The sequence below is a fragment of the Populus nigra genome, chromosome 8, assembly GCF_951802175.1.
Source record: "Populus nigra chromosome 8, ddPopNigr1.1, whole genome shotgun sequence".
NCBI classification, from domain to species: Eukaryota; Viridiplantae; Streptophyta; class Magnoliopsida; order Malpighiales; family Salicaceae; genus Populus; species Populus nigra.
Window position 1 is genome coordinate 15,626,498 of NC_084859.1, and position 26,271 is coordinate 15,652,768.

A 26,271-nucleotide genomic window follows, 5' to 3' on the forward strand; every position below is an offset into this window, starting at 1 on the left:
CAACAAAAGCACCCAGATGCTGAGTTATGCCTCCAGCTTCCTTTGCCCCTGATGTTCAACGTAGTGCATCCATAAGAGAAGTTTTGCCATGGTCAAAATGACCCATGATTGTTACAAACGCAGGCCGTGGAAGAATTTCTAAACCTTCACTGCCTCCTGATATTGACCCAACTTCCTAAAAAATTGAAACGACAAACAGTCAATGACTGAATCTCGATTTTTCAAAGCAGCCATCTCAAAAATCAATCAAACATGATCAACTCGAAAATGGAGGGGGGGAAGGAAGCAGGGAGCTGAAAGAGCAGATCAAATGCTATTGCCGATATGGTCATCCAAGCTCCGTTGTCAGTTGAATTGAGACTCCCATTTTCTCAGCTTCTTGACATTACGTAATTGACTGTGAAAGACTCCTTACAACTCTTGATGTTAATTAAGCATGAAAAGCTCCATATAATTATGGAGACTTGGGAAGGGAAATGCCATTCCAACCAGCTCCACTACATCGACACAGGGTGGGTCAAATTCTGAGACAACATTTTCACCAACGTTAACAAGAATTTCCTGCGGAGTTGTAACGGGCTCACCAGTACACCTGGCAAGCTCAACAGTGTTCTTGCCTCCAAATATGTCAATCGTTTTATGTTGCAAGGACTTGGTAGTTCTGTTCAGTTTAGGAGGCTCATATGGAGCTTCAACTGGTTGTTGGATCTTCTTTTTGTCCCTTTCAGCCAACTTCCATTTCTTTTGCATCTTCAAACCAACTGATTCACTGTCATTTCTTCTTCTACACTGTCATTTCTTCTTCTACCCCACTGATGATATCAAATTAAAAATAAAAGAAGAAGGAAAAAAGACCAGTTCAGTTAGGCCTCGCATTAGAATGGGCCTCATCCCAGCTATATCGGGACCAGTCCTCCCATGCAAATTCCCAGTAAGCCTAACAACTAGCACACACTGTGAGTTTCAGCCTCCAATTAACATGACACCGCACTCTCCAATATTTGTATGATAAAAAAAAGTTAGAAAAAAATTATAATGATAAAAAAAAAACAGTGTATAATATATATACACGGAGTACTTTTGTATTTGAAAGAGTTCATAAATCATGGTTAACAATCTACTGGGTTTTCTATATAAAACTGCAAAACTTGGTTAATCCAAGATGGTTGCCTCTGTGAGACAAAAATCAACACACGAGGGTAAGGATGATAATGAATTTACTTGCCATAATAAATAAGTTTATTTTATATTATTTTTATCATGCCTTATTAATTCTTCAAATATAAAGAATATGATAATTTTATAAAAAGATAAGGAGAGCTCTTTAGAACCAGCTCCTTCAAGATTAGAAGCCCATTTCCTCCCCAGAGTAGAGTCAAGAACAATATTGATCAAGGCTATTGCTTCTAAGGAACTTGTTAACGTGGAACACCCGACTAATGATTTCATGGATCTCGCCGGATCGAGGGATAAAGATAATTTGAAAGGAAAAGGTGCGCACTACACCTTTAACGGGACTCGACTTTTGATCTCACATCCTAATATAATAATTAGCGACGGTAAAGCACAAGAGTTCAAATTTTTTAGGTCAAAACCTACTTAAAATACCTACTTTTAAGCGTCTTTTGTGATTTTCGCAAAGGCTCCCATTGTTCATGTTTAGGGATTGTTTTTTAGCTTATTTATTTTCTTTATTTCATTATTGATACTGAGTTTTTTTTATTTATTTCTTGTTTGGCCCTCTATCAACTAGCACAAATTAAAATTATTTATCTTGTTTGTAGGCTTTTAGCCATTAGTTATCAATTATTCATAAATTTAAATTTTATGAGTTTTTATGCAAGATCTTTTTGAAAAAATAAATATTTTTTTAGTTTTTTTAATTCTTTTTATTCAATTTAGGAATTTTTATTTGATATTATTAAGTTTTCTTAGTTTTTTATTTGAAGAAAATCATTTTTATTTTATTTTTTCTAGATTTTTTAGTTTTTTTATATATAAAGACTTGAAATAATTTTTTTTTACCGAGAAGAAAAATTTGAATGAATAAGAGTTAAATATCTTGAATGTTACACAAATTTTAATTTAATTATAATGTTCTAAGTTTTTTGTTTTCCTTTTCGAGTAATACAATAGAATGAACGTTGAAAAAATAAAAGATACTCTGATTTTTTTAATTTTTTTTTTTTAAGATTTCACAGTGGCCTCCCTCTGCCACTGTGACCTCTTGCCAATACATCAACTCCTCCACAAACAAAGGAAGGTGTTCAGAAGGCTTTGAGTTATCCTAAATTAAAAGAATAAGGATTGATTTGAAACAATGATTTTTATGAGAAACGATTTAGATAAATATATAAACTATAAGGATCAAAATGATTTTTGCCCTTTAATCCTTGCAATAAACGAAACCGAGGGACAAACAACTCTCAATTTTTAGGAATAGGAATCAGTTACGACGTTACATCCCTCGACTGACACTCCCTCCCTCCCCCTCTCTCTCTCTTAACCCTCCATTAAAGCAGCAACTAATCCAGATCCAGTCACTCAAATCTACTCATCTAATCCATTTTTAACTACATTGAATTGCTAGCAGAAATGCATACTCGAGGTGGATCAAGTAGCCGGGGGCAATCCGGTTTAGGATTCGGGTCACGGGTTTCTTCTCTTTTGCTAGCCATGTTTGCAACCATGGCTACAATTTATGTTGCTGGCCGGTTAGTCAATCCCTTTTAAATTAATAGTTACAGCCCCATTATTTTTTAGTAATTAAGTTTTTGATTAGTGTTTCGTAATTATAGTTTATGGCAGGATGCAGAGACTAGATTACATTTAGTTGAAGAACTTGATGAAAGAATTGGACAGGTTAGTGTAATTTATTTATTTATTTCTTTTGGGTTTAAAATTATTTGATAAATGAATTAATGAACATTTTTTATTATTATTTCAGGGGAAATCTGCTGTTTCTGTTGATGATACATTAAAAATCATAGCTTGCAGGTAATTAGCTAAAAAAATTATTTTTTTTAAATTTTGTACGTTGGGTCAAATTTGAGAAGCTATAGTGTTATTTAATGTAGTTGGAGTTAATTGCTTAATTTATTGCTGTTTAGGGAGCAACAGAAGAGGTTATCAGCTGTTGAGATGGAATTAGCTGCAGCGAGGCAGGCAGGTTTTGTTTCGAACAAATTGGTTGATAAGGGTGATGGGCATTCTAAGAAAAGGATTTTAGTTGTTATTGGAATTATTACAACGTTTGGTCGAAAGAAGAATAGGGATGCTATTAGGAAGGCGTGGATGCCTACTGGTAAAATTGATTGCCCCTATGCAAGTTTGGAAAATTGTTTGTGTAGTTGGTGGTGGTTATTGATACAGGTGTTGGATTTCTTGACATGGCAGTAGAGTGCAATGTAGATCACTGATTGTATATAGATTTATGTGGTAATAAAGGAGGGGTGTCTGGGCATCATAATTCTTGCAACAATAGTTTTACTTGTCTGGGCAGAATTTTGGCAGGGTTTTTCATGTTGAGAGAGTACTAAACATTTCCGTAAGATTGGTCTTTAGTTGTACTATTTATAAGAATGTTAGTATGCTCCCAACATGGAGGAATTTGCTAGTGTAAAACTAACAGTTACTAGAATTGATATATGATTTGGTGGTTATAGCTAATTTAGTGAGTACCGAGAAAGGTCTCTGATAACGGCCTTGGGGATTGTTTGAAGGCTGATTACTTCTATGATAGATAGCTTATGTTGCATCCATCTTTTATACATCTGAGGCCTTTTAAATGTATTACTATATACGTTTGGTTGCTTCTTTGGATGGTAGTTAACCTACAGTTGCAATATGTGCAGGTACAGCCCTAAAAAAAATGGAGGATGAAAAGGGCATTGTTTTGCGATTTGTAATAGGAAGAAGGTTTCTGTTCGATGGTTTATTTTCATTTTAGAGAGACACTAGCTTCTTCTTTTTCTAATTCTGTCTTCAGAAAATCTTGGGGTCATTCTGTTTTTTAAGTCAGCATTACATTTTGCAGTGCAAATCGTGGAGACAGTTTGGACAGGGAGATCGACAATGAAAATAGGCAGACTAATGACTTCATTGTTCTCGTAAGTTTACCTGTTATTCTGTTAATTAGAATTAATTTAAGAACATTTTCTTTTTAAGGTCTTGTTAAATCCTTGCATGCTTGAAAGATTTATACTGAATTCTGCTTTACTAGAAGTTAAGTTTCTTAATCTTTCAACTTTTATAAGATATTTGAATTGTGAAGTATAATAATCACTGCTCTTTGCCTAAGCATTAAATATCCAGGTGTAGACAATCTTAATTTATAATTTTGGCAATGCAGCCTAAATCTTAGTTTACTAAGAAACAAACTAAATTGAATTGTGCTTCTGTCAGGCAACCTGAATTAATGTCGTAGTGGTTGGTGTATGGGGGTAATAAGTTCCATTGGTGTCAGACAGCATGTTTAAATACATGGTAATTTGAAGGAGCAGATTTTAGTTGTATTGTTTACATTCCTTTCTTGCCTCAACAGGATGGTCAAGTGGAGGCCACAGAGGAGCAACCAAAAAAGTCAAAATTATTCTTTATACATGCTGTGGAGACCTGGGATGCTGAATTTTATGCTAAGGTCAATGATGATGTTTATCTTAATATTGGTATGTAGTCTTCAGTAGCATCGTTGTGATAATTAAGCCAACTGTATGTGGCATCATTGTGTGATATACTAGAAAAAGGACCTTATAGGTTATTATTATAAAGGGATTATTTTCAGTAGCATCGTTGTGATTATTAAGCCAACTGCATGTGGCATCATTGTGTGATATACTAGAAAAAGGACCTTATAGGTTATTATTATAAAGGGATTATTTATGTGAATAATTGAACAAACAGTTGTAATGTTGAGAATAGAAAGAAGAAATAAAGAATACAGCTTCAAAATTTTGAGAAAAGTAATACTTGACCTCCTGGGTTATTTTGGAACTTGAATGCTGCAAAACTATGTAATTGCATTCCACATGGAGTACTGCTGTTTATCCTTCACTTTGATGTGCAGATGCCCTGGGAGCAACCCTTTCTACTCACTTGGATAAACCTCGCACTTATATTGGGTGTATGAAATCAGGCGAAGTTTTTTCTGAGCCGTGAGTTTGATCAAAATTCTTTATCCAACAACAACTCCTGTCTTGGTGTAGAAAATAATAATGTTTCATAAGAATGTTATCTGGAACCCTGATATTATATGTATTTTATAGGACCCACAAATGGTATGAACCAGACTGGTGGAAATTCAGCGATGCAAAATCGTAAGTAATAGAGAATTGGTTTTGTCATATTCCTTACAGTGGAAGGATATTTGTGCTCTTTATAGTTTGCATATATGCATGGCAAGTTAAGCGTGCCTTTTGATGGTTTGTTTGGTCTTGATACATAAACACCTATTCTGTCATGGCTTTCATAAATCCCATAATAGCTCTTTAATGTGTGAATAAGTGAACCCATTTTCTGTCACACGGTGCTAAACACATTTGTAGCTTGATTTCCTCTGTTCATCTCTGCTATGTTGTCTGAATAATGACTCACTCCACATAATACTCTTAGTCCATCAAAGTTACTATAATATAACTGGTGCAGATAAAATACACTGCCAATTCTTCAAATCTGTAGTTAAGAAATCTCTTTATGGTGCAGATATTTCCGACACGCATCAGGTGAAATTTATGCCATTTCACGAGCTTTGGCTCAGTTTATTTCAATTAACAGGTAGATTTTTCACTTTCTAGCTAATATGCATGACAAAAGAATGTATTTGACTTCAACAAGTCGACCCACTTATTTTGTTTTTACAGGTCCCTTCTCCGTACATATGCCCATGATGATGTCAGTACTGGGTCATGGTTCATTGGGCTTGATGTACAGCACATTGATGAATCAAAATTTTGCTGCTCCTCATGGGCCACAGGTCTCTTTCTTTCTTGTGTGTGTGCGTGTACAAACAACAACTTTATTAGGAAGAAGTCATGGAAGAACAAGAAAGAGGCCATAATAATATAACTGATTTGCTGGTTCCAACCTATAGTCTTCAAGTAACACCCTGATGGAGCTTTGACAGTGTGATTCAGTCATGATAGAGAAATACTTATATGTATGCACAAATCAGTTATAATATTGCCTGTTGGCAGTGTCCCATGACATCTATAAAAAGCACCGCCACCCAAGACTTGGTTTCTAATATAGTGACCAAGCAAGGTCAGATGTTGAGTTAAAAAATGTTGTCTTGCCATACCTGTCTGACATGATGAACTAGAAATTGGGTGCATGAATGCTAGCCCTTTTCCTTCTTGATAATAGCTGTTTATTCTCAAAGAGAAGATATCATATCTCCAGGGTCAATATTCTAATTCTATTTGATACCTCAGGGTCAATATGTGCAGCTGTGTGATTGGATCTGCCTTGTTAACACTGCACCTGAATCTAATACATAGCAAGGTAGGCCATGTCAACATGTAACAAGAAAGGGTTCTGTTTGCATTTCCCTTTGCGTGAACCCTCTCTCTGGTTTCTGATGACAGACATGCGCGAACATCATGTAATGCATCTGGTGAGAGTTGATCCTGATTGCAACGAAAGTGTGAAATTGTTGATAGAAGATGTATTGTGGTACTCTCGCCTTTAAACAACCAGTCTAGGGTCGTTCAAAACCTTTGGGCGTGAGCCACTTAGCAATTATGAAGATTTTTTACACTGCAGGAGAAGTTTCTCACGGATATGTCTTGTAATTGGTTTCTGAGTTGATTCTTAAACTTCTGTTGTCGAGTTATCCTTAAGCACAATTAAAGAGACTCGGATTCTTTTGGATTTCTTTTCTCAGTGGGAAGCAGATCCTTTTTGTACTTGGGTAACTTAGAACAGTGTACTCTTTGATTGTCATGTTCTTTATAAACTATCACTGACAGTTAGAATGTTCATGGATTGGTTTCTAAAACATTTTATGACTGGCTTTCCTTTTGACTATCCAGTATCACTGCAACATTTTTGGGTTTTCCACATTGGAAATAGAAATTGTTTGGTGAGCCTGGTGACTTTTCAACTCACTCGGAACAGTGTTGAAATTGAAACCGGTTGATGCTAGGATGAGTGTTATATCTAATATTCTCAACACTTTACTCTAAGGTTCGACTTTAAGGATGTGTTTGTGTTTGACATTGTAATTTGAAATTATTTTTGAAAAAAATTGAAATTTTTTTATTTTTTTTATTTCAAATTTTTTAAGGGATTTCCATCACCTCTGAAATTCATATCTGCCCGACATTTGTGTTTTCCTGCTGTTCAATATTCTCAACACTTTACTCTAACGTTCGACTTTAAGAGTTTGTTTGGCATTGTATTTTGAAAAAAAATGAAAAAATTTAATTTTTTTTTGTTTTAAATTAATATTTTTTTAATATTTTCATATTATTTTAATAAAATAAAAAAATATTATTTTAATATATTTTAAATTAAAAAGTATTTTAAAAAGCAACAAATCACATTCTTATAAACACGTTTTAAAAGTGGTCAAACTCTGAACGGCATCCCCATCCAAAGTTAGATTCCCCATTACCTTTCAACTGGTGCACGGGGGATTCTGGGATGGTTCTTCGTGATTCTTATAAACACGTATCACATTTATGCTAGCACTTTTAGACAAGAAAAACGCGGAGACAGCTGGATTTTGTCCGCCCTTGAAATTCACTGCAACCTTGTTTGAGGGTCTAAGCTCCCTTCCGTGGGTCCTTATTTAAGTGTGTAACATGGGACATCTTTTCCAGCATCGTTCTTTCTGCTCATAAGTCAACAAATCATTCTTTCTGCTTTTTCTAACCATCTTCTTATAACTTCTTCCTCTCCATCGCTTTCTCACTCGCTCTTCAGGAAAAGAGCAAAAAAATCGGCGTTCTTAATTTATTGATTTTCATATATTTAAATCGTTTTCGTCCAATCTCTTCTGTGAACTATTTCCTTCTCCTATCATTAGCTTTATGTTTTTAGGTTTTTGTTTATATTAAAGGAAACAAAATTTATGTCAAAAAGGTTCGAGCTTCTTTCTTTCTCTGTTTTTTTGTTCGTATAAACAACATATCCTTTTAACTGCATCGTCTACGTTTGAAAACACTTTTGACTGACGTTAACTGCTCTCTTCCACGAACTCAATATCATGAGATGAATGAAGAAAATAAATGAATCAGATTCCTTCATTTAATTGAAACGCTTTTACCCCTTTATTCAACGAATTTTGTTCATTCATTAGCACCTTTTCGGCAATCTTTTCCCTTCTGACACAGCTCAACACTTTTCCCTATTACAGGATGACCGAGCATTGCAGAAAACGTAGACCGCCAAGCTCGCATTCAAATGCCAGAGCTAATGTATTTCATCATCTTTCAACTTTTCTTTCTATTTTTGCTAACAAATTTAGCCAATAATTTGTGTTGCTTGCTAGATAGATGAACTTCCGTTTTAGCTTTTAATTAGTATCTTGCAATTCCAAATTCAACATATTGTCTTTCAATTTTTGTAGTAGAAAACATGTCCATAGCATTAACACAAAATTAAGTTCAGGCCATCATGCCCACGGCATATTGTTGGCGAGATAGCTAGTTATTAACAAAAAAAACTAAAAGTGTTCAGTGTGATTTACTGTGGATTGCAATAGTTGATATCGAGGTTACCTGGAAATTATCAATTTCCTTTTCGTGCATCTTCCCAGTTGAATTGGCTCATCTCGCAGCGTCCGTCTGCAGCTCTCTCTCGTTTTTTTATCGATTTCTGGTCTTGAGCCTGTGGTCTGAAGGCTTGGATTAGTGTGGCTTGGTGGCCACTTTTGGATTGTCTATTGGCGTGATAATCAACTGCTTTGTGGGGTTTTATGCCCTTATCCTTGATCGGTTAGCAATGATTGTGCATTAAATCCCTTCCCAACTTGCCATGTCCTTTGCACTGTTCTTCACCTAGGAGACTTGGGGTTGCTTTTTAGGGATTTGGTTAACAATTGGAACCTCGCAAGTCGGTTTGTTTAGTTGCTGCTCATCTCTCTTTTGCCTCGTCTATTTCGGTTGGGTTTTTGCCAGACAAGTCTCGTTTTGCTTTCAGTTCTTGATTTTCCTCCGTCGATTTCTATCCTTTTCATGTCAACGGTATCTTATTTCGATTAGCCTTCCCTATCTATGATCAACTTATCTACATGCTCCTCTTCAAGTCTCTTCTCTTCTCCCATTTTGGACTTCTCAATCTGTAATCAGGAAACAAAATCCCGTTATATGAATATTATGAAGAACAGCCACACAACAAGTACCAAGGAAATTATTTCTTTTTATTTTCTTATTCAGATAGTGAAATTCTCTCATCCTAAAAACTCCTAAACTAGCCAAAAAAAATGAAAGAAGAACCGAAACAAACCACAAATAGCATATAATACACAATAATACACACTGCTCTCGAAGATGGAGCCAGAAAAGGGGGTTATTGTAAAGGATAACGTACCAAAATTATGTTCCCACGATACAAAAAAACAAAACAGTCCGACAGTTGCCACTTCAATATTCCCTGCCTGCACCAGACGAGGCCAATTTCTTACCAAATCGAAATTGAAATATTGGTTTTGCAATTGTAAGGCTGTGTTATGTTGCCTGTATTCTTCCTCCAATTGAACGAATCCTGCAAAAAAAAATAATGCATCGGGTACAGGGGCATGGGTCTAGCCAATAAGGAGCCATGGAAAGATCTATTTGCGACTTTTATTTTAACCACTTCCTTTTGTTTTTCCTCTACGGTTCGGAATTTTGGATGCTTCCAATAGGGTTGCCAGATGGGGTTATGAGACACTTGTCATGGCATGAGTGGTTAAGCTTGTTGGGCCTTTACAGGGAACTAAAAGTGCCCAATGTTGTATGGTTTGACCTAACTATACAGGCAACAATGTGGGCCAGTGATTTAATTGCTTTGTGACAACAGCAATTAATTCCGAAGGGAATTACCTGTTGAGGTAAAATAGACTTTTCATAAGGCCACTTGGTTATTATTAGATTCGGATCAGGAGGTTTTTTTGCATTTTAAAAGTATGATGAAAAACCTAAATTATTTTTAAAAACAAGGACTTATTTAACAGGTGTCCGAGATCTTTTTTATTTTCATCTTTTTTTTAATTCCTGTGAAGTTAAACGAGTACAGAGATTGTGGCATGCACTTCTGAACCGGAACGCTGCTGTTGAGAATGAGAGGGACACGAAGTGAAAACTGAAAAACTCATTGGATTTTTTATGCTAAATTAAGTCAACTCTTCCTACAATGGGTCAAGTTGAGTCAAATTCTTCTCATCGAGTAAGATTCTATTATTTTCCATTTGCAATTAGAATGATTAGGTGTTGACAAAAACGGAGAGGAATGTCTTTAGTTTTTCATGTTGCTTTATTTAATTCATAATTTCATAACAGATTAGTTGATTTATTATATTTATTATGCAATGAAAGAATTAGGTATGTTTAAAATAATGTCTAAAAACACGGTAGAAATCACGTTTCTTAAAAATTTTAATCTTTTTATTTAATTTAATTTTTTTATATTTATTTGGCTGAAAGTTGAAGTATATTGTTCTTTTCTTTTAGAAAAAGGTTTTTCTCCTTAGTTGCTGTGATTTAAAAATATATATTTTTTTACAATTATAGTTTATTTTTCTTATCATTTGATTAAATAAAACCAACTTATATAATCAATTACGACTATAACTCGAGTTGTAAATTTTTCTTATTTCTTTAAAGTGTGCTAGTGGCACCTAAACATATTTTTTATGGGAAGAAAAAAAAGGATAATACAGTCCTACGATATAACGCAAGCCCACATATAGTATATAGCTGATCATAAAAATAAAGTTAGTTGTTGTTGCACAAAATGTATTTGACACATTAACAATACTTTAAAAGGATTTACTATTCATGATTTTTTTATTTTTTTTTGCCCTTACAAAAAAAAGGCGGAGGAAATGGGTTCCTTTAATTTTTGAAGTTTAAGAAAAAAAATTAATTTTAATTTGAAGCTTCATTTTCTCATTCTTTTCTTAATTCATGGTTTGAGAGAGGAGAGAGAATATCGTCATATTCTAACGGTAGAGAAAAAATCATAATTGACACTAATTTTAACCACCAGAATAATCGTTCTTGATGTCAATGAGTTCTATTTGGTGATAAGAGTTCTTCTAATGTCACCTTCAAAATTCCTAAAAAAACAAATCTAAACTTGGAAAGATTATTAATTTAAGGTTGATTTTGAGTTTTTGCATGATTTTTTTATGTTATTGATGCGGTTTATCAAGTATATAGGGGGGTTCTAGGTGTTTTGGGTAAGTAAATGGGTTGAAAATCTAATTTTCAGGCAAAAAATACCTAGGATTTGATTTTTCGACAACTCTTGGTCGCCGAAAACTAGGCTAGTAGATAATGGTTATTTGTAGTTTTTTTTAAAAAATTAAAAAGTAGATAACATATCGTTTACCTTTTAAAAAAAATGGACGGACAATGTGTTCTTTACCCATGAAGGTCATGCCTTTTCAAGGGCTAGACACATGAGTAGGGCATACCCTTGACCTGTTTGTATTTTTATTTTTTTATTTAATGGATTTTTAGCCCCTTAAAATAAAATAAAAAAATACATCATTTCATTGTTTGTTTGTTTTTTTAAAGGTATTTTTTTATTTGACTTATAAAAAACCCTTCTTTTGTTATCAATTTTTAAATGAACTAGGACTATTTTTTTTTATTTCAATTCCGTGTTCAACCCCTATTTTTTTTTTAATATGTTGTTTGATGTGAAAGAAGTTACATACACCTGGTTGACGTTTAATGAAATGAGGTGTATGACCCGAATCATTGGTCTAATAGGTTGATCTTGGTTAGCTTAAGATGTTTTTTGTAATTTTTTAAATTAAATATTTTTAATTTTAATTTTTTCCTTGATTTTTTTTTACATTTATTATACATGTTAAAAAAGCATGCATAGTATTGTTTTCTAAAAGAAAATTTATCTAGTCCGTGGTGAAACCCGAGCAAAATGACTAGTTATTTCCTATTCATCATAACATATTTTTAAGTTTTGAAGGTATGATTATAATCCTTAACTTATTAGCTAACCCTAAAACTACACTGTGGACTTGGAACAGACAAATATCCATGCCCAGCATTTTGCCAAGACAGAAGATGAGACGCATACACCAGACCATTATTCCTATATTATCCAATCCAACGGCCCAAACTAACGTCACCCAACTTCCTAGCACCATAATCAACGGCCAAAATCATTCCAACCACATCAATCACAAAATTTCACAGACCCCAAACACTTCAATCCAGAAACAAAACGACATAACATGATGATCAGACATACTTTTCATACAGTTCGGCCAAATTTAATAGTGGCCCCCACCTGTGCGGCCCTCGTTCTTCCACGTCACCACCAGTTTCCCCGTTCACCGTTATTTTTCTCCCCCGCCAGTTACTCAAACGAAACCCCCATACCACCACACCACAGCATATGCAGAAATCATGCACGGTCCCTATACCTTCAGTGTTGTTTTTATTAAACCCTATATGTTAAATCATGCCAAATCAATCCTTTTATTTTCAATCATGTTATTCAGGTTTTTTTTAACTGACCTGATATCTATACGAGTGCCAATTACCATGTGGAATTGGATGGAGGACCTCAAACTGATTTCAATTTGAGATAGAAGAGCATATTTGACTAAAAAGTACTTGATTTGATCAAATATAAGAAGAAAAAGGACTATAATAATTTCTAGAAAAAACAAAAAAACACACATTTCTGCTATCGGTTACTGAAAAAACCCATGAAACATAGCCGTTGTTAATTTATTTCTCTCCCTCTCTCTCTAGCATGAAAAATCTTGACAGATTTTATTTATAGTACTCTTGCAGAACTGAGAGCACTATTGTTTTCAAGCTACTTTAACCTTCAAAGAAATCATAACTTGTATGTTTTCATCTTTCTTTCTTTCACTTTTTTATTTTTTATTTATTTTTATCTAATTCATCTTTGTCATGCAATGTGTCATTTCATTGTAATGCATTTTCTTAGTATGCTACTAATTTATAATTCTGGGTTTTGCTTGAGGTTGGTTTGTTAGTGTTACAGATCTGAAAAATTAAGGTATGAGTCAACTGTTAAGTGTGTGTGTACTATGTCGCAAGAGAGCGAGTAAGATTGTTTGTGCTGGCTTACCTTGTGTTGGGTTTTGTAATGTGTGTGTTTTTTGAGAAATTGAGCAGAAAAGTTAGGGAAGCAAAAAACAAAAAAGAGAAGAGCATGAATCTGGTGAAGAAATTCTTGCTTTAAAAATTGAAATGAGTCCACTTTTTGACCAAAACCCATTATTCAAAGCCTGCAAAAGTTTCGTTCTTTAATGTGTAAAACAACCCAGAGTTCATCTCTACTTTTCTAGACAATTATCTCGGAATTTGCCCTTTTCTTTTTTGCTCTCTCTTTCCCTCGTTTATTCACATTCTGTGTTCAGTTTTTTTTTTTTTTTTAAAAAATTCGTACTTGTTTATTTTATTCATTTATTTTTGTCCTGGCTTGAAACCATATACGCCATTTTGCAGGGAAAGAGAGAGAAAGAAAGTGAAACAAAACCCTCGAAGGAAAAAGCAAGAAACAGCTCGTTTTTTTGCTTCCATGGAAGCGAAGCACATTTTGTGTTTCATTTTATTGGTGGGGTTTGTTTTGTTTCAAGTAAATGCAGACCCAGTTGAGGATAAGCAAGCATTGCTTGATTTTGTTAACTATTTGCCACATTCTCGGTCTTTAAACTGGAAAGAGAGCTCCCCAGTTTGCAATAACTGGAGTGGAGTCATTTGCAGTGGAGATGAGACTCGTGTAATTGCTGTAAGGTTGCCTGGTGTTGGATTTCATGGCCCGATTCCACCAAACACTCTCAGTCGTCTCTCAGCATTGCAGGTTTTGAGCCTTAGATCCAATGGTATCAGTGGGGAGTTCCCTTTTGAATTCTCTAATTTAAAGAATCTGTCTTTTCTTTATCTTCAGTATAATAATTTATCTGGGTCATTGCCATTTGATTTTTCTGTTTGGTCTAATCTTACCATTGTTAATCTGTCCAACAATCGGTTTATTGGGAGTATTCCTTATTCGTTTTCGAATTTGAGTCACCTTGCTGTTTTGAATCTCGCGAACAATTCGTTTTCTGGTGAAGTCCCTGATTTTAATTTACCAAATCTGCAGCAGATAAACATGTCTAATAATAATCTTACTGGTAGTGTACCAAGGTCACTTAGAAGATTCCCTAATTCAGTGTTTTCTGGTAACAACATTCCATTTGAAGCTTTTCCTCCTCATGCTCCGCCGGTTGTTGCTCCATCTGCCACACCCTATCCAAGATCTAGGAATAGTAGGGGACTTGGTGAAAAAGCATTGCTAGGGATTATAGTTGCTGCTTGTGTTTTGGGGCTTGTAGCATTTGTTTACTTGATAGTTGTTTGTTGCTCGAGAAAGAAGGGCGAGGATGAGTTTTCAGGGAAGTTGCAGAAAGGAGGAATGTCACCAGAGAAAGTGGTGTCAAGGAGTCAGGATGCTAATAATAGATTGACTTTCTTTGAGGGGTGTAACTATGCATTTGATTTGGAAGATTTGTTGAGGGCTTCTGCTGAGATACTGGGAAAAGGTACATTTGGTATGGCTTATAAGGCTATTCTGGAGGACGCAACCACAGTGGTTGTGAAGAGGTTGAAGGAAGTGAGTGTTGGGAAGCGAGACTTTGAGCAGCAGATGGAGGTTGTTGGAAGTATTAGGCATGAGAATGTGGTTGAACTGAAGGCGTATTACTATTCCAAAGATGAGAAGCTGATGGTGTATGACTATTACAGTCAGGGGAGCGTTGCCTCCATGCTACATGGTATGTTGCCTTTTTTCAACATTCTTTTTTTTGCTTATATTCTTGGAGTTCAATTATGCTTGCCATTTCTAAAACAGCAAAAATAAAATGCCAGTATTAGTAATTTTCATTTTCAGAAGTAGATGCATTCAAAGACTACTCATTCAGCATACGTGCAGGTTCTGTTTGAGTTCTTGTCATAGCATACATGCATACATGCATACATGTGTGAATTCTGTTTCAACTTAACAGGAGGAAATTCACCGCACCTATCCTCTAGATGATTCTGATAGTGTAATACTCTAATACATATTTGCTTAATGTCTGATACATGCTTGTTGAAAGATCTCCTTAAGGACCACTACTCAAGGGCAAGGCGGCCAACTTTTGTTGCTATCTTTGAATGGGCTTCGGTTTATGCATGATATGCCCTGCTGGCCTTGCTAGGTGTGGTGTACTTTGGAAAAGTAAAGGTGGACTTCTTGTTTCATCATCTATGCGTTGTAACTCTTACTGCCTAAAAGAATGCATGAAAGTAATATTGATGGCGGAGTATATGCTTGTGTCCTATTTAGGAATATTTAGGCAAAGCTGTAAGATTTAACAGAAACTGTGGCCCTTAAGTGCAATCAAGAGGGGAATCCTTTCCTAAATTGTAGTTAAGCTAGTGGTTGAATTGAGAATTACTGAGATTCTTGAAATGGAAAGAGAGTTTCGTAGATGGACTTATTGAGATAATCTTTGGTCTGTTCTTGATTTTTCTTTTCCCCATATGTGATCTCTGCACAGTTTGAGAATCTATTTTTAGCAGGAAATCCATGATATCAGATAGTTGTAATTTAGTGGTGAGATCAATGTGAGACACGACTGAAAACTATGACATCTTTACTACAATTGAATTTTCTAAAACAAATGCTTCCATTATTTTCCAGAAAGGATTGATTTGCTCTATAGTTGAATACTTGTCACATGAAGATTCATCCGAGTGCAGGAGAAGGTTGGTTGGTCATGTAAGCCATAATTGAACTGTAAGGTTTGCTGTCTGAGGAACAGTCAAATCTTGTGATCAAGTATGGCTATTCCTCAACTTTGAGAATTTTCTAGTAAGACATACTGTGTGGTGGATGCTTGTTGATCTCCTCCATACTGTTTTCTTTGCGTGTAAATTGGTTAATGACTTGGAGTTGCATATATCATCTGATGCATTGGGAAACTTTGCAGGAAAAAGAGGAGGTGAGCGAATCCCTCTTGATTGGGACACCAGAATGAGAATTGCTATAGGTGCAGCAAGAGGCATTGCTCTTATCCATGCAGAGAATGGTGGGAAATTTGTCCATGGAAACATCAAATCCTCCAACATCTTTCTTAATTCTCGGTGTTATGGTTGTGTATCTGATCTTGGTTTGGTGACTATAACAAGCTCATTAGCCCCACCTATTGCTCGTGCTGCTGGTTATCGTGCCCCAGAAGTAGCAGACACCCGGAAAGCAGCACAGCCTTCTGATATCTACAGCTTTGGAGTGGTATTACTGGAGCTTCTCACTGGAAAGTCCCCCATTCATACCACGGGAAGTGATGAGATTATCCACTTAGTCAGGTGGGTTCATTCTGTTGTTAGGGAGGAGTGGACAGCTGAAGTGTTTGATGTTGAGCTGATGAGGTATCCAAACATCGAGGAAGAGATGGTGGAGATGTTGCAGATAGCAATGTCCTGCGTGGTGAGAATGCCAGACCAAAGACCTAAAATGACAGAGGTGGTGAAAATGATAGAGAATGTCCGGCAGATTGATACTGAGAATCATCAACCTTCTGAAAGCAGATCTGAAAGTTCTACACCGCCACCTCTGGTGGTTGAAAGAGAATCCTGAATCTCCTTAAGAGCAAGCTGATCCATTCGGTCTACCTTTTTCTTTATTTTTTAAATCTTTTCTTTATTTTTTCCTGTCTGGTTTTTTATCATCTCAGTTTTTCCAAACTGTTCCAGTGAACTGTGTCTGATGAAACTTTTGTCATCTAGAACCTAGTGAGAGAGGTAAATGTTAAAGCAAATCAGTGGACTTTTGATGCCTGAGAAAGTGGTTCTGTGCATCAGCAGCTTATTGATCCATGTAAATGTTAAAGCATTCTCTCTCAACTGATATTCTTGATTGAATGCAAAATCATGCTAGTTGCATATTTTATGAACGAATACTTAAGCAGAGAGAACCCTGACGCCCCACTGTGATTGCTATTGAAAAGCGTGAAGTCGGATTAGCTCGAAGGACAGGCATTCTTTATCAAGGCCCAGTTGGTCTTCCCTGAAGATCAGTTTGCTTTGGTGCTAAACTGATCTTCAGAAAGAGTAACTAGTGATTTTACTTGGTTTCCTGTACTGGCAGAATTAATTAATAATCTTCACGTGTTACCACACAATGTAATGATGTCTGGGCTAGTTTTATGAGATACCATCTACTTTAATTATATGATCTCAAGATTTTATCTCACAAAATATGCAATCTAAAGCTTCACGGGGTCCATATAATTACTTCAAGATCATTTCTGTATGTATCCCTGTAGGAAATCAGCACAGGCTCTATAGTGGCACTAATATAGAATCAATCTAGTACACATCAAATGCAAGATACTGAAAGAATCACGTAGAGGAAGGAAGTGTACCCAAGATTTTAGTAAAGGGATTAAAATGTTAAGAGCCAAAAGCTTGACATACCGACAAGTAATTTACCCCATCTTTACTACAAAAACACTTCATGTCTATGGATTTTAAGGAATCTGTGGGTCCCCCCATAAAGGATAAAAAGGAATCAACCAATCACCACACAGATAATTCACACTAACAATAATAACACCACCTAATTGCTCTCTCTGGTCTTACAAAACTGTTGTGTCCCTTCATCAGATTTCCCACTCTCCCTTTTCATTTTCCCCATCTCAAAGAATCTTCAATCCATAATAACAAGTGTAACAAGGAGGGGGGGGATCTCTCAGGTACTGCACGTTATTTCTTTGATCACACGCAACTGTGCTATAATTCTTCTTCTTATTATTATTATTGTTAGTTTTTATTGATTGATTGAAAGAGCTGGTGAATTTTGCAGGGGGGGTTTGTTAAGTGATGGCATCGAAACGGATCTTGAAAGAACTCAAGGATCTCCAGAAAGATCCTCCTACTTCTTGCAGCGCAGGTTGAAATCGAGATCTAATCGCTTTTTATTTCTGGGTTTTCGTTTTCGTTTTCTTTCGTGTAAGAAAGGAGCTGTCTTTGTTATGGTTTGGTTTTTGGTGTTTTTTTGGACAAAATAAGGTTTTATAAGTTTTGGTTTTTTTTTTTTTTACGTGTATGATGTGTCCTTCTGAAGTTGTTTTGAAAGAAAAAAGGGTATTTCTTTTTTGAGAGTTGTGGTTGCGAGATGAGTATGTTTAAATGGAGTTTTAGCTTGACCGATTCGGTCTATGTTTGTGATGATCAGAGAGGGGAAAACTTGTTTGTGGATGGAAATTTCAACAAGTTGAGGGCTGCATTTGTTATTAATGGAAAGTGGTAAACAATGGTTTGAACATACACGACCTTCTATTCAAAATAAGGGGTTGCTATTGTTGGAAGGAAAAGACTTAGATTAGGGTCTTGTGGATATTCATTGTTTGGAGTGAAGAAGAGTTTGGTTTTAAGGATGTTCTCTATACACGGAGCAATATAAGTCATGAGCTATTGTGTTTTTTTTTCGGTCGAACCTCAATCTGTAGTATTTCTTCTACCATTTCCTTTAAGTTTTTATTGTACTAAATCTTGTTAAATCTAAAAATTAAAGAATTCTTTATCTGAAATCTATGATGGTGTAGCTATAAGGGGGCAAGCAAAATGCTCTGCCCACAAATGTAGTGGTCATTTTCTGTCTTTCTATTCGAAAATTCTGATTGGGAATTCATGGAAATTCTTTTTTCTGTTGCAAGAATTACAGCGCTATCTGCTTTGTTTTCTTCTATTTGTATTTTTACCATGTATTAACTTCCAACTCTGGTGTTTTAGGTTAGTTTCAGAACAGTCCCCCCCCCTCCCCCCCCCCCCCCCTGATTTTTTTCTGCTTTCATTGATATGCATCTTTAGGCCCTGTTGCTGAAGACATGTTCCATTGGCAAGCTACGATTATGGGTCCTGCTGATAGTCCATATGCAGGGGGGGTCTTTCTGGTTGCAATTCATTTTCCTCCAGACTATCCATTTAAACCTCCTAAGGTACATAATTGACTTAACAAGGTCATCATCGCTTAGCAGTTTCATATTTTCCTCCCTGACTTGTCACTTCCTTTGAACTACCATTATGTGATTGGACATTCCGAATAATGGTACTTTCTCATATTTGGTATACTAGCATGAACATTTATAGCCTGAACCATTAACAAACATGGCAGGATTTTGTTTTCATCTTGAGATGCTATGTCTAAGCTGATATGTCTGTTGCTGAAGAGCTGTGCTAGACATCACAGCCAACTTAAAACCAGCGAGAGGTTTCCCATTCTTCTTTGATCTGTCTTTGAAATGGCTTTGTTGGTTATCACCATTTGTTTTAACATTCTGAGAAGTTTCATAGAATGGGCGAATTTTTTATTTTCTTGCAGTTCTATTTTACTTACTGTGTTGCCATTCTTTTGGATATTCTTGCAGGTTGCTTTCAGGACAAAGGTCTTTCACCCAAATATCAACAGCAATGGTAGCATTTGCCTTGATATCTTGAAGGAGCAGTGGAGCCCTGCCCTCACTATATCTAAGGTTGTTATTTAGCAGCAACCTAAATATGCTGTATAAAAATGAATATTTACATTTTTTAATTATTTTCAATTTTAATATTCCCTAGCACTTTTGTGCTTCTTAGATGAAAGACATTACCAATCAAAATAAGGCAAAATACACTATTGAGTTTTGCATGTGCTTTTGGGGTGTGCTAACATGCACATGGAAAATTATTTTACCTGCTTAGGTTTTTGTTTTCATTGTCATGTCTTATATTCTTAGTGGGGCATTGCAGCAACAGAAAATAGTTTATATAGTCATGAAATTGATCACTTGCCACAGTTCGCTGATAGATTCTGATCATTTTGAAGGTCTCATTCATAATGATGTTTTTTGTCTTTAAATGTTATCTAGAGCACAAAGGAGTGGTAGTTATTTGATTTGCATGAGTTTTTGAACACTTTGTAGAAGTTTCAAAATTTTAAATGAATAAGATTGTTGCTGGTTGGTATTCCCTTTTTTACGTTGAAATCAAGCTTCTGAAATGCATTGTAACGCATTAAGTCAAATGCAACAAGGTTTTCCCTAAAGTTTTTGGTCATGAGTTATGTAGATGATGTCATGGTGGCTCTGTTTTTTTTTTTCTTTCATCCTATATTGTTAGATGTTTGCTTGGGACATGAGAGCAGCCAGTTTGTTAAGTTGTTGAAATTATACTCTGATGTGCTCTCGGTTTTGATTTCTGCTAGTTGTGGTTTATCTGCTTGTGTTATGCAAAAGGAGAAAGTTTCTCATTCATCTATTTTCAGGTGTTGCTTTCGATTTGTTCTCTATTGACGGATCCAAATCCCGATGACCCTCTGGTGCCTGAGATTGCCCACATGTACAAGACTGACAGGAGCAAATACGAGACAACTGCAAGGAGCTGGACCCAGAAGTATGCAATGGGTTGATGTGCTGCTATCTGTGTGATAGGGAGATGATCAATTACTGCCCTCCTGATATACATTTGCTGATTTAATTGTTTGTATGAGAAATTGCCTTTAGTACTTTGAAAAACCTGTTTTACGTATCCTAATGTATCAACCTTGTATCCCTATTTTCAAAAACCCCATAGGATGATGAGCTGCATTCCTCCATGTTACATCCACAACTCCCATGAGTGATTGCAGAGTTTTTCTTTCTTCCATTACCGGAAGAGATGTTGATGTCCAGGAACAGGGTTACCTTTGAACTTGAGATGCACCATTGATGATTCTTTGCATGCGAATAGTAGCAGATTCAGTTGTGTTCTCAAAACAGGGTTTTGCAACGCTTAGAATAATTGTTTTTCATATATGTTTTTTTAATATCAAAAGGAACATGCAAAAAAAGAAGAGGAAATGAACAGAGACAATTGAACCAAGAGCAAAAGGCATCAGCAAAATCAATAAAGCAACAGGCTATATGTTTCACGATTTGGGTAGCAGAACCTGCTCTTAAGACAGGCCTTTGTCCGTGGACCTCGGCCTCAACTCCAAAGCTTCAGATCAGGGGAAAACATGTTAATAGGCTCTTCCTACTGATAGAGGCCTCCATGGGGTAGCTTCATATAACGTTGCCTGGACTAGGTCTATAGGAGAGACTCCAACGAGGAAAAAAGACAATATATTTCAAAAGTTTTTCCTGGCTTAGAAGAAAAGAAGGGAGAAGAAAGAAAGATTGAAGAGGGGATGACTAATAAACGACTTCAAAGCACATTTTGATTATTGGGTTACTTTTTTTGTTTCTTCATTTTTCTTTTCTAATTACAAGGAGATGAAGTTGTAAGCCTTCATGAATTCATATTGTATGGTAGCACCATCGTTTGTTGCCCTTACTGTACAATTTACTGAAATAGTGACAGCAACAATGACAATAACAAAATTGAAGAAAGATAGCTTTTTTCTTAAATCTAATTGCACGAACAGAGTCGCAGCCACCCGACAATTTCTTGTTTGAGCGAGCCAAAAACATCAAGAACGTTGAGAAAATGTTCGAAAAGAAGAAGAAGAAGAAGAAAGGAGCACCCTTTCCATGAAAATATGTGTGGAGTGGGCTAGAAACCTAAGAGATATATAGGCCTAGACAGTTAATTAAAAGGAGCCTCCTTCTTGGACATATATCGTTGGAGCTGGCTTCTATTATTGTTGGGGCGCATAAAAGATGTGTTCAGCGAACCCCAGGAAGCCACCAAATTTAATAAATTCAAGATTCCATGGCTTCCATTGTTGAAAACACGGCCAGCTCTGTACAGATAAATTTGTCTTTTTAGCCATTAGCCTTAATGAAGGGTCGGAGACGCATTTATAAGCCAGCCCTTAAGTCATAGTACTTGGCATCCTTGCCATACCAAAAACTATTCATGACTGCCGAACCCATTAATATATAGTGACCATGTTGTCTCATACATTGCACGTTCCTTTTCTTTTCTTTTTTCTTTTTTTTGTTCCATGGAAAAGAAAATTAAAATGATTAATATCAACCCATCATATGCATTAAACAGTACCAGATCTTTTATTGGAATTATTCGTTTAGAGCGAGCATATAACTCCGTTTATAAGCTTTTTAAAATTTAATTTTTCTTATTTAAAATTAATTCTTTTATATTTTTAAATTTTAAAAATATATTATTTTAATATATTTTTAAACAAAACACACTCTAAAAAAAGAAAAACACAATACGAGCATCCACCATCTTACTTCTTCGTTGTTGAAAATAATGGAGCCAAAACCTAAACCAAATATCTCATATATTTGCAAATGTTAACAATACACTAAAACTCTAAAACACAATGAATAAGTACTTTCCATGCTTTCCCTACATGTTTTGATGTGGATAAATTTTTTTTTTTAATCAATGTTTTTTTTAAAAAAATTATCCTTTTTTTTATTGAATTACTCTACTCTCATGGCATGGATTGCGGGTTTGATAGGTTAATTCAATTGACTATGTTTTTTTCTCATTTAACTTTTGTTTTCCAATTTAATTCTTTAATATTGAATTAATAGGAAATTAGACTTCATAATTTGTTTTATTTGTTTTTTACAAGGTTTTTCAAGTCTTATGACTCGAGAATAGTGTTTAACGAATTAACCCGAGTTGACTCAGATTGTTTTTTATGTTTTTTTAATTGAGTTTTTTTTTTAATTTTATCAGTTAATATTAGATCAGTTGAGAATTAAGCTTCATAATCTATTTTGATTTTTTTTATGGAGATATTTTGCTCTTATGATCATGGTCATGAGTTTTTGTATTCTAACCCCAATTAAATTATGTCATTTTTTTTTCTTTTTAAAAGGTTATCTCAGTCTCATGTCCTTCAACATTGAATTTGCTTTATGTTAGGTTGTTCATGTCTTATGAACTGGATTGCGGGTTTGACAGGATAATCTAGTTGACTCATTTTTTTAATTAATTTCTTTTTAATTTCATCATTCAATACTGTGTTTGATTAAGAATTAAACTTCATAATTTATATTAGGTTATTCATGTCTCATGAACCGGATTGCGGGTTTGGCAGGATAATCTAATTAACTCAATTTTTTTTAATTGACTTTTTTTTTCTAGTTTCATCATTTAATATTGTCTTTAATTGAGAATTAGGCTTCATAATTTATTTTGGTTTGATTTTTATAAGGTTATCTCGACCTTATGACTAGAAAATAGTGCTTAACATATTAACCCATATTGACTTGGCTCATTTCTTGTGTCTTTTTTTTATTAAATTTTTTATAAATTTCATCATTCAACATTGAGTCTGGCAGGATCAATTAATGGAGTTGTATAATTTATTTTGATCTACTCTTTAAGGGGTTATCGTAATCTTATAATTAGAGTTATGGATTTAACAAGTTAATTCGGGTTAAATTATATTGTTATTTTTTTTATGATATTATTTCGGTCTCATAATCCAAGTTATAAGTTTGGAGAATTGACTTTGGTTATTTTTTATGTTTTTTTTTAATTTATTTTTTTTTAGTTTTATCATTTAATATTAGATTAATTAAGAATTGAATTTCATAATTTATTTTGATTTTCTTTTTATATAGTTATTTTAATCTTATAATCTCAATCACGAGTTTGAGAAGATAACCCAAATCTTTTACAAAATAAAAAGCAAATGAAGCTTGGTTGTATTTCCATGGGGCACTGTGACCGTGTTTTTTTGTTGTTGTATCTGGAGATATATATTTTTAATAAAACTAAACTAGTTGGTATTTATTAACATTTCAAACATGGGAGACGTGCATATATAGCTTTCAATCTGATTCTTTTCGATCTGAAAATTGCACGTATAAACCCTAATGCATGAAAAGGAAATCAAATTAAGCCCCGGCAAAGGAATCGTGCTCGCGATCGAGTTGGAAAGCCAGCCTAGCTTCCTAAATTCAGGGTCTCCAAACTCCTGCATTAATCAAAATTTTATGTGCTTAGGGTTTGTCTCTGGTGAAGACAAGGGTGGCAAAAACAAGCTGACCCCCACTCAAATAACTCACTAGTGGATGATGTGGCCATTGTTGAGTCGCCTCATGCTTGCAAATTATATGTGGAATTTATTGATTTTAAGTATTAATAAATAAATTCTGGGACTAAAAGATACATCATTCTCTCATCATGAATCCTTCTAATCATTCGACCAGCGAAATATCTATGTTTTCTTGCTGAACATTTGCTAGTGGCGACCTTTAGAGGTTATGTTTGGGTGGGGAGGCATGTTCAATTGACTTCATTAACTCCTCTCACTTTATTGCAGTACTTGATTAAGTCGGGATCATGGAATCTCAACAGCAAATTTTGGTTTAACAAGGAGTCATCTTCTTAAAGATTGCTGGATTATTGATATATAATTACTCGTTTTTTAGTTTATTCTCAATTCTGTACTGTGACCTGATTAGATTAATGTATGTAATTAACTTTTTGTCTTAGGATTAATCTATATATATATGCTCCACCTGTTGGGAATGATAGTCGTTATAATAATAATGTGTATTTGAACAATAATATTATCAATAGATATTGTACCGATAAAAATATTTAGGTATATATTATGGAGTTTATTTTTCTTCAACTTAATACTAATTTTTAAATTTCTTTTATTGATTTACGTTGAATATATACAATCTCTATCGTAAGCTAAAATTAAAAGATAATGATATTTTTAAGAAACTGAAGTAGAAATATTTAGGTTTAGGTCTACATAATATATTTTATTAAACTTAGATATATAAACACACAAGTAATTTACATATCACAATCATAACACCACTTTGAATTGCATCCATTTGGAGAATGTTAGATGAACAATAATAAAAAAAAGTGTTTGTGTCTCTATATATATATAAAAAAAGGAGATGAGATGTTCACTTTTGATGAATTAAAAAAGAATGCTATAGTTTTACTGTATAAAATATAGATTAAAATGAGAATGAAATTATTCCTTGCATCTTGCATTAAAATCAAGATGCAGAGTCATCAATGCGACTACTAATTAATTTGAAGAAATAAATGAGAGCAATGGTATTGTTTGTTGTGAATCTGGCAATGTCCTTGCATTTTAATAGTATAAAAACGGATTAATTGCTCTTTAATATATAGCCAAAGACTTAATTTGTGGTAAGATTGAAGAAAACTGTGTGCCTACCAATTAAGGATATAATTAAACCCAGAAGAAAACTAGGGTTTTTTTTACCTACCCGAACCCCGGACATGAGGGCTTGGCACCCACTTTTCAACTACAATCCAACATTTAGCCTGCCACAGGAGATTCTTTATTCTGCTTCCCTTTTTCCTCTTATGAACTTGACTGGTATCTCTCGGGCAACGAGTACTCTGTCTATACATTACAGCTAAAATATATTTAATTAACACTATCCTTTTCTTTTTACAAAACAAGATATTGGAATTAAAGATATTAATTTCTATTATAATATATACTCGTGAGTTTTAACCTTTAAGATTCTAGGAGGTAAATGATCCTGCTCCCAACGCTCTCAATTGCGTGTTGGATCATAAAAAATCCATGCAAAAAAAGTATTCGAGAGATTTAGGGATTGTTTTGTGAATTAGCCATGGTTTTTGCTGTAATTATCAGCTATGACTGTTATGATTATTAAAAAAAAGTAGTTGATAATGTGCATTGTTTAAATACTTTTATTGTGCAACACCCTCACAAAGTATAAAACTTTCATTTTTTAAGCTCCTCGCCTTTAAAAAAAAAAGTGAACTTATCTATGACCACAAGTCAGGCCGTGGACCTGTGTCAATATGCATCAGTTAATGCCTAGTCTATATTTAAGAAACTGGAAAACTGGGCTCGGTGTTTGTTTTTCACATCATTATTTGGACTTCAAATCCAATAACAGGCCATAATTAAGAAAAAGGTTTATTATCAATATACGTATCTATGTAGGTGGCTTGTCTAAGAGACTGAAAGATTGGTTGGAGGGTGTATTTGTTAAAAAAAGGAACATGGCGAAATAAAACAGGAAACACGATACTCTCCCTGTCCCTCAAGTTTCATAAACGTTATGATTATGTAATAATAATCTTAGCTAGAAACAAAGGGTGTCTAGGTCACAGT

General features: G+C 34.7%; 3 protein-coding genes and 1 long non-coding RNA gene across 7 annotated transcripts; 3 read left to right on the forward strand and 1 right to left on the reverse strand.

Moving 5' to 3' along the window:
* The first annotated feature begins 2,433 nt into the window (after positions 1-2,433).
* Positions 2,434-6,996, forward strand: LOC133702269 (hydroxyproline O-galactosyltransferase HPGT1-like). Of its 2 annotated transcripts, none has more exons than XM_062126580.1 (13): positions 2,434-2,714; positions 2,799-2,862; positions 2,948-2,997; positions 3,111-3,304; positions 3,855-3,918; positions 4,037-4,109; positions 4,544-4,667; positions 5,066-5,153; positions 5,265-5,315; positions 5,701-5,772; positions 5,859-5,971; positions 6,429-6,498; positions 6,582-6,996. In XM_062126580.1, exons 1-12 carry the CDS (start codon positions 2,596-2,598, stop codon positions 6,449-6,451), a joined length of 1,035 nt encoding a protein of 344 aa, XP_061982564.1. In that variant the 5' UTR covers positions 2,434-2,595; the 3' UTR covers positions 6,452-6,498; positions 6,582-6,996. The 2 variants fall into 2 exon arrangements, with proteins under 2 accessions (XP_061982564.1, XP_061982565.1); XM_062126581.1 differs by having other exon boundaries at positions 3,111-3,169.
* An 846-nt stretch (positions 6,997-7,842) lies between these two features.
* LOC133701660 (probable inactive receptor kinase At4g23740) lies at positions 7,843-17,128 on the forward strand. 3 transcript variants are annotated; one of them, XM_062125668.1, is made up of 4 exons: positions 7,843-8,082; positions 8,357-8,417; positions 13,659-14,965; positions 16,166-17,128. In XM_062125668.1, exons 2-4 carry the CDS (start codon positions 8,404-8,406, stop codon positions 16,810-16,812), a joined length of 1,968 nt encoding a protein of 655 aa, XP_061981652.1. In that variant the 5' UTR covers positions 7,843-8,082; positions 8,357-8,403; the 3' UTR covers positions 16,813-17,128. The 3 variants fall into 3 exon arrangements, with proteins under 3 accessions (XP_061981652.1, XP_061981653.1, XP_061981654.1); XM_062125669.1 differs by lacking the exons at positions 7,843-8,082; positions 8,357-8,417 and adding an exon at positions 12,862-13,029; XM_062125670.1 differs by lacking the exons at positions 7,843-8,082; positions 8,357-8,417 and adding an exon at positions 13,071-13,206.
* LOC133701662 (uncharacterized) lies at positions 8,507-9,732 on the reverse strand. The gene is made up of 2 exons (XR_009843603.1): positions 9,532-9,732; positions 8,507-9,280 (listed from the first exon to the last, which is right to left on the reverse strand). It is a non-coding gene; the product is annotated as an uncharacterized LOC133701662 (long non-coding RNA).
* Positions 17,129-17,759: 631 nt separating the features above from the next.
* Positions 17,760-20,808, forward strand: LOC133701661 (ubiquitin-conjugating enzyme E2-17 kDa-like). Its single transcript, XM_062125671.1, has 5 exons — positions 17,760-17,929; positions 18,040-18,126; positions 19,047-19,174; positions 19,604-19,708; positions 20,479-20,808. Exons 2-5 carry the CDS (start codon positions 18,057-18,059, stop codon positions 20,620-20,622), a joined length of 447 nt encoding a protein of 148 aa, XP_061981655.1. The 5' UTR covers positions 17,760-17,929; positions 18,040-18,056; the 3' UTR covers positions 20,623-20,808.
* Positions 20,809-26,271: the final 5,463 nt, after the last annotated feature.

Bases quoted from the DNA above. Each gene is read 5' to 3' on its own strand.
- LOC133702269 (XM_062126580.1), top strand. From the start codon at position 2,596: ATGCATACTCGAGGTGGATCAAGTAGCCGGGGGCAATCCGGTTTAGGA. The intron at 2,715-2,798 runs GTTAGTCAATCC...TCGTAATTATAG, and splicing joins ACAATTTATGTTGCTGGCCG to TTTATGGCAGGATGCAGAGA. The intron at 5,773-5,858 runs GTAGATTTTTCA...TTGTTTTTACAG, and splicing joins CAGTTTATTTCAATTAACAG to GTCCCTTCTCCGTACATATG.
- LOC133701660 (XM_062125668.1), top strand. The intron at 14,966-16,165 runs GTATGTTGCCTT...GAAACTTTGCAG, and splicing joins CGTTGCCTCCATGCTACATG to GAAAAAGAGGAGGTGAGCGA.
- LOC133701661 (XM_062125671.1), top strand. From the start codon at position 18,057: ATGGCATCGAAACGGATCTTGAAAGAACTCAAGGATCTCCAGAAAGAT. The intron at 18,127-19,046 runs GTTGAAATCGAG...ATGCATCTTTAG, and splicing joins TCCTACTTCTTGCAGCGCAG to GCCCTGTTGCTGAAGACATG. The intron at 19,709-20,478 runs GTTGTTATTTAG...ATCTATTTTCAG, and splicing joins CTGCCCTCACTATATCTAAG to GTGTTGCTTTCGATTTGTTC.